The sequence below is a fragment of the Musca vetustissima genome, unplaced genomic scaffold, assembly GCF_032173495.1.
Source record: "Musca vetustissima isolate MV318-11 ecotype Yass unplaced genomic scaffold, APGP_CSIRO_Mvet_v1 utg401632, whole genome shotgun sequence".
NCBI lineage: Eukaryota > Metazoa > Arthropoda > Insecta > Diptera > Muscidae > Musca > Musca vetustissima.
This window is the reverse complement of record NW_026872472.1, coordinates 4,913-13,203: the sequence shown is the minus strand read 5'-3', so window position 1 is coordinate 13,203 and position 8,291 is coordinate 4,913. Positions and strand designations below refer to the sequence as shown.

General features: G+C 33.2%; 1 protein-coding gene across 1 annotated transcript; it reads left to right on the top strand.

Annotated features, from left to right (window-relative positions):
- The first annotated feature begins 4,678 nt into the window (after window positions 1-4,678).
- LOC133322151 (hatching enzyme 1.2-like) lies at window positions 4,679-7,555 on the top strand. The gene is made up of 2 exons (XM_061531232.1): window positions 4,679-4,856; window positions 6,741-7,555. Exons 1-2 carry the CDS (start codon window positions 4,679-4,681, stop codon window positions 7,553-7,555), a joined length of 993 nt encoding a protein of 330 aa, XP_061387216.1.
- Window positions 7,556-8,291: the final 736 nt, after the last annotated feature.

The following is an 8,291-nucleotide window of genomic DNA, read 5'->3' as shown; positions in this document are numbered from 1 at the left end:
AAATTCACGCATATTCAGGCTCCATGAGAAAATATTCTTTAAAAATCCATACTTGTCATTGAAAAATATTCTTTAAAAATCCACGCCTATCCAGGCTCCAATGAAAAAAATATCCTTTAAGAATCCACACCTATCCAGGCTCCATGAGAAAATATTCTCGAAAAATTCACGCATATTCAGGCTCTTCGAGAAATTTTTGTTTAAAAATCCATACTTGTCATTGAAAAATATTCTTTAAAAATCCACGCCTATCCAGGCTCCAATGAAAAAAAATATCCTTTATGAATCCACACCTATCCAGGCTACATGAAAAAAATATTCTCAAAAAAAAAACAACCCCTATCCGGGCTCCATGAAAAGAAAAATATTCTGTTAAAAATTCACGCCTTTAAAACTCTTATTCAGGCTCCATGAAAAAAATATTCTCAAAAAAAAAAACAACCCCTATCCAGGCTCCATGAAAAAAAAATATTCTGTTAAAAATACACGCCTTAAAAATCCTATTCAGGCTCCATGAAAAAAAATATTCTCAAAAAAAAACAACCCCTATCCAGGCTCCATGAAAAAAATATTCTGTTTAAAATTCACGCCTTTAAAAATCCTATTCAGGCTCCATGAAAAAAACATTCTTTAAAAATCCACGCTTATCCAGGCTCCGTGAAAAAAATATTAATAAACTTTAACACCACAAATGCTGCCCCCTGTTACACCATATAAACTTTGTCCTCATTTTTGTGACATTTGATAAATAAAAATATTTTATTTGGTGTTACCACAGCAAACACGGTTTAATTAATCAAAAGTTTCTCTATAGAACGCTAATTAAATATGCTAACATAGAAAACAAAAATAAAAACTATACCACCCGACTGACCAAAAAAACCTGCGACTACGGTGACCTTGCCTTTCCGAACCATAGAAGAAGATTCACCATTAAAACTATTCCCGTTCATTGATTAGCATAGTGTGGTGGTGGGAACAAAAGGTATTTTGATAAAACAACACCCATATTTACGCAATTCAATATACAGTCCATAAAAAATGACCAACAACAGCACCCAGAGAGCTGTCAAAAAATCCACAGCAAAAGAAACACACAAACAATTTGCGAAATGTTAACAACAGACTTATTACACTACGATTTGGTCTATGGGTCATTTTTTTCCAAATCAAAACAACAAATTTTAAGAAAGAAAAATAAACAAACAAAAAACACAATGACAACTTGTAGTGTCGCACCAAATATGAAAAGAAAACAAATTTATTCAAACAGTCATAATTTATAATTTCATTGATTGACTTTGTAATACCCTACAGGAGAAATAGGGTCAGTTGTTATAATCAAAATAAAATCGGCTACAAATATATAAATAAAATATCGCTTATCAGGTCAGTTGTTTAAAATTGAACCCTAGATCGGAGGTGTGTATGTTTAAACTTGTTAAGATGGTTGGTCATTGAACCACACTGTAGGGTGTTGCATCACCCCCTTATTTTTTGTTTAACAAGAAACTATTTTTTTATTTTAACATACCGCCTAAATGTAAATTGTAAACAAAAATAATCGCTGACCATCAAGGGGAGATCCATAAAATACCATATATGCGCGAAAAATGCTTGTCATCGCCCCGCCCGCCTTCACCCAATACCGATATTCAATGTCCACCGTTATTATGCTGACCAACTAACTAACTTTACCCACAATCGAACAAGCAGACAAACAATTGATATGTATTTATATTCAACCATTCAACTAATGAATGTTATTCATTGAAGTCGCACTGATTTGTTTACATACCACCACCACCGCCAGCCACCAATCATTCCAGTACTATCCAAGCGTCTCAAGTGACCGTTTGGGGTGAACATATACTCTGCATATTAATTTGATCGTAATCTTTGGTTACAACAACCAAATTCGGTTTTCAAGGTGTTTTTTGGGTATTCACGTACAATTCTATGCGAATTTTTGCTCATGTTGTGGTTGCCACTGTTGTCGTAATCGATTATCTGTCGTTGAACTCAATGCAAAAGAAAAGTTTAACGAACCGATATTAGGGAGGGATGATGAAAACTTGATAATCATAAATAGATTTTTCATTTTTTATAAAATCTCTAATATAAAAAATGAAGGCTCCTAGAAAAAAATATACTTTAAAAATCCACGCCTACTTATTCTCCTTGAAAAAATATTCTTTTAAGAAAAACCACGCTTATCCAGGCTCTCTATTCTTTAAAAATGCACGCCAGGCCCTCTAAAAAAATATTCTTTAAAAATGCACGCCTACTTATTCTCCATGAAAAAATATTCTTTAAAAATACACGCCTATCCAGGCTCTCTAAAAAAATATTCTTTAAAAATGCACGCCAGGCCCTCTAATAAAATATTCTTATTCAGGGTCTTTGAAAAAATATGCTTTAAAAATACACGCCTATCCAGGCTCTCTTAAAAAATATTTTTTAAAAATGCACGCCAGGCCCTCTAATAAAATATTCTTATTCAGGGTCTTTGAAAAAATATGCTTTAAAAATCCACGCCTATGAAGGCTCCATGAAAAAAATATTCTTTAAAAATCCACGCCCATGAAGGCTACATGAAAAAGATATTCTTTAAAAATCCACACCTATCCAGGATCCATGAAAAAATAGTCTTTAACCAGTAAGGAAAGTAGTAAAGTCGGACTGAGCCGACTATATGATACCCTTCGCCACTTTGGATATATTGTTCATTTGGTGCACCATTTAGGTAGAATCAGACAAAAATATATATGGGAGCTATATCTAAATCTGAATCGATTTTCACAAAACTTAGCACACATCATTCTAGAGTTGATTCAGTACACGCTTTGACAAATTTCGTGCAAATCGAAATATATATGAGGTCTTTGGTGCACCATTTACATTAAACCGAACGGAAATATATGTAGCAGCTATATCGAAATCTAAACCGATTTTTACGAAACTTAGCACACATCATTCTAGACTCAATTCAATATGCTGTGCCAAATTTCGCGCAAATCGACCTTAATTCGGACGAAAATATATATGGGAGCTATATCTAAATCTGAACCGATTTTCGCGAAACTTGTTGCATCATTGTAGGCTTAATTCAGTACGCTATGACAAATTTCGTGCAAATCGAAAAATATTTAGGGACTTTGGTGCACCATTTACCTTAAATCAGACAAAAATATATACGGGAGCTATATCCAAAACTGAACCGACTTTCCCAATTTCAGTAGGTTTCGTCCTTGGGCCAAATGAATGAGCTGTCCCAAATTTTATCCAATTCGAATAATAAATGGGACGGACATGCATAAATCGACTTAGAAAGTGATTCTATGCATATTCTCAAAAGGAACCATGTGTCTATCTCGTTTCCTTTTGCCTGTTACAAACATATACACAAAGACATAATATCCTGTACCACAGTGTGGTGAAGGGTATAAAAATCCACGCCTATCCAAAATCCATGAAAAAATAGTCTTTAAAAATCCACGTCTATCCAGAATCCATGAAAAAAATATTATTTAAAAATCCACGCCTATCCAGGATCCATGAAAAAATATTATTTAAAAGTCGCCGCCTATTCAGGCTCCTTGAAAAAATATTATTTAAAAATTCACGCCTATCAAAACTTTCTGAAAAAATATTCTATAAAAATCCAGCTTATTGAAGATCCAGCTTATTCATGCTCGTTGAAAAAATATTATTATTGTAATAAAGTGATCTACACTATATTCTTGTCATATTTATAATAAGATCTATTGCAACTTCATTGTAAAACTATTTTTCTATTCAGGAAACCTTATATTATCCAATAAAACAAAGTTTTGGTCTATATATAACACTACCATTTGACCTTGCTATAAGAAACCCCTTTTGATCTCCTGACCCCCTTTGACCCTTTTATTGTGATAACATTTTTCAAAATACACTAAAACAACAACTTCAAACAAAACAAAAAAGGCAAACAAATTAAGATATTAGCTTTAGGCTCACATTTAAACAGAGTATCATTTGTTTTGTTGATCTCAATCGCTTGTCTCACTAATAGAAATGTCTTCATACATTCGATTTGAGCTGGTTAGCGTTGGGTTGGTTACCTCAACTTAATATCAACAGCTTTAGATCTTAGCGAAAGTAAACACACAGACCGACAGACATATGAATGCATGCATATATGTTTGTCGCTAACAGCGAAGCTGGTTGGTTAAAAATTTTATTCCATGCCAAAATACTCTTCTGTCGATGGCGTGGACGACCTGTCGTTGTATCGTCGCATGGCGGTTTCTCAAACAACAAAAACACATATCAACGACATTCAAAACTATTATTTATTTAATCGCAGTTCAACTCTCGCAACTAACATAACGACAATCGCGCAGCACATTTAACCATCAATCTAATCCCCGCCAACCATAAAAAAGAAGGCTACGCGCGTGCCGCCTTCTATTCGTTGTAAAATCTAAAATCAAATTTGAAATTGACAACAACAACAACCAACAATTTGGAAGATATGTTAAATTTGTGGCCTTCTTTAGGAAATCATTAGAAACCATTAAAACGTGTCTTTTGTGACGGGCGACCAAAGATCTTTACGCCAAGGAATGAATTGCTTTGTACTACTCACCTGGTTCGAATGTGGAAATAGTTTGCATTCAATGTTCGGTGAATGATGGTGGTTCACAGCAGACGCACCTTCTTTTGCTTTGATTTCAAGCCGATAATCGGAGTTTTTTGCATCGTTATTGTTGTTGTGTATTTGCAATCGGCATATTGTGCTAAATTGTCAAATAAACATTATCCGGCTGGTGTGGATCTTTTCGAACATGAATTTCCTCATGTTGGATTAGGTGTGTATTTCATCTGTGTGTGAAAAAGAAACGCAAAAAATAATATTTTAGTGGAATTTTTTCATAAAATGAGGTGAAAAAAGGAAAAAGAAGAAATAATTTCAAATAAAAGTGAAAAATACATGCATAGATAAATATTTATGAAACAAATTTAAATTCGATAAATGCAAAAAAATAACTAAATAAAAATAAGAGTGAATATAAATTATAATGTATGGAAAAAAATTAAGTGTGAAAGGGCATGGAACCAATTATTATATGTCCTGTGTGTTAATTTGAACTGCTATAAATATTGAAACAATAATAAATGAATTTAAAATAATTAATTTCTGAATACAATAGAAATAATTGCTGTCATTAAAATAAACTTAACAAACAATGCACATCGCAATATTTTACCAGTGTCAAAATTTTGAAAATATCTAGTGAATGGAATGTATTCATTTATATATTTGCCCTTCTGTTACTTCCATACTTCATAAGCTAATGGAATATCGGATTTGCTCCGTTATATACACATACTAGTATTATTACCAAAATCAATGTCAAACATGAGACATATGGGTTGCTCCTTCTGGTACCTATCCACACAAAGGGTCAACATGTTGAAAAATTATAAATTTCCTATGAAGCGAATGGAGTTTTCGAAACATATTATAAGCCGATTTGAGAATCCTAGCAGGATAATTACTATCCGCCCTTTTATAAGTAGAAGTGGAAATTTCTCATACTCTGAAAAAAAATCTGATCACAGAAAATGTTCAACATTGTAAACAAATGAGAATCCATTCAATTTTAGTAAAACGGAGACACTATTAATTTCAACATCTTTGTCTATAAAATCTGTGCGAATTCTGTTTTAGATGCAATAAGTTATGTTGAATGGTTCAACTATACATTTTGAATTATTTAATAAGAGTTCCCAAACTCGTTCGTCGTCATTTCCCTTTCAAAAGGATGCGAAAATAGCAACATTACAGAAAAACACCTCATCCTGAAGGCACATCTACTTAAGATTGGATGCGAAGGTAACAGCATGTGCAAAGCGTGTGGGGGAGACAGTGAAACGCTGGAACATTTCCTGTGCCATTGCCCAGCATTTACAAGCCTTCGGAAACAAGTCTTGGGAAATGACACTCTTCACGGACTAACCGATCTGAGGGAGTGTGAATGGAGAAGACTAAAGGAGTTCTCAAAAAATACGGAACTCCTAGATTCATAGGGGAATCAAACCCAAATGCTTTTTAATCTAAACTTTCACTAGTTCCAAATTTCTCCGCATTTCTAGAGCGCACAACATGCCTCATATGACTTATGTGTATGTCCACCTCATGTTGGAAATGTGGTGGTATCATCCACCCCTCTTTTCAACCAAACCTAACCTCAACCTAATCAATCGTCCAGATTCCGTTAGTTTTTTGTACCAATATAACTTGATAGGGTAATTTATAGTGTTCCTAAGTTCCATATTCTTGTCAAACGAGTTCAAAGTTCAACAAATGTTCTCGATGTCTGCCTTCTTCGCTATAGTAAAGATATCAGATTTTAATATCTTCTCCATTACAACATCCGCAATTATCGGCGACGCTGGCGATCTTTGTTGTAAACCTTGTCATCATATACAAGAATTAGAATTTCTTGGAATAAATCATTGGGTATTTTTGTGTAGTCTGTAATCATATCCCATTTTTCATTAATAGTCTTTAAGGCTAAATTCATCGGAACACTTGGGAACAATAAAATTAGGTCAAAAGAAATTATGATGAATCTTTATATTGTGAATCTTTATTATTGTATAGTCCTTTCTTAAATATGTAAGAATATGTCCTATTCCAATTTGTTTCAAAGCACACAACTAATTTTTATAAAAACTTTCCATTTCAGATGAATACGACCCCTATGGACCAAATATAAGTGAAGATGATTTAACCGATGCCGGTGGTGATGATCCTGAAACTAAACCCCGGTTATTTCAAGGAGATATTGCCATTGATCCATTTACATATCTCACATTACGTCTGGGCGTGAATCCAACAAAACATCCAAAACGATTATGGCCGAATGGTACAATACCATTCGAAATTAGTTACCTCTATGATTCGCGAGAGCGAAGGGCAATTGAGCGTGTATTGAAAACATTTAATTCATTGACATGCATCAAATTTGTACCATACGATGGAGAGGAAGATGATTATATACTGATAACACCCCCCGAAGATGGCCCCAAGGGATGCTGGTCTTATGTTGGCAGAAAGGGTGGCGAACAAGTAGTGTCTCTGCAAAAACCCGATGAAACAAGTGCTCATTGTTTCAGCAGCGAGGGACGTATAATGCATGAACTTATGCACGCAATTGGTATTTATCATGAACAATCCCGGGCCGATCGTGATAATTACATTAAGGTACATTGGGAAAATATTGTACCCAAGTTTCGTAAGAATTTCAAATTAATCTCCAAAAAACGTGGAAAATATAGTTTTGAATATGATTACAATTCAGTTATGCATTATGGTGAATATTATTTTAGTAAGAGTAAGGGTAAGAAGCCATCTATAACACCGCTACAACCGGGTGTTAGAATTGGTCAACGGAAAACATTGAGTAAAACGGATTGTTTGAAAATCAACGATTTATATGGCTGCCTTAAGGGACGGCATGCGAAAATGTACAGAAGTTTTTGTAATTTATTGGGTCTTTAAGAATTGAATGTGAGCGAAAACAGATCATAAGTTATTAACAAATGAATCATATTGATTTAAATATAAATTAAATGTAAATATATATTCGAATTTGTAAATAATTGTCTAGAATGTAAGAACGTTTTTTTTGTATACAATTTTATATACGATATTTTATATAAATTTTTATTATATATATAAAATAAATTTTATAAAACAACATAATGTGATGTTTGCCTTTTTATTATATTTTATATTCGTATTTATATTATGTTTCTATACAATTCGAAAGGAATCAAATTTGTGTGTATTGAAAACAGTGCATCCTCTATAGAACACCTATATGCCACTTTTCATTTTATTTTAAAATAAAACAAGTAAAAAGATTTTTAAGTTTTATAACCTCCACCTAGAGGTTAACATTTAAAATATCAGTAATCCTTCGGGACCTTCATGAATTGAGGGATATTTTATGGTAAAATTTTGGTAGAAATAATTGACGACAAATGAGAAATAAATTAGAGCCATTTCTGTTAAAAAGTCTCCAAAATATTCTGTAATTAATAAATCGTTGTATTAGGGCTACCCTAAAAAGTGAACCGATGTCAATCATTTATGGTAGGGACATTTGCAAACATCGGTTTAAATAGGATACTCCACTCAAATTATATTATGAGCCATTTTGAGAGGGAGTTACCAAGAAAAGTGCAACGATATTTCCTATTTTCGAACTTAACCTACTTTTGAAAAACAATAT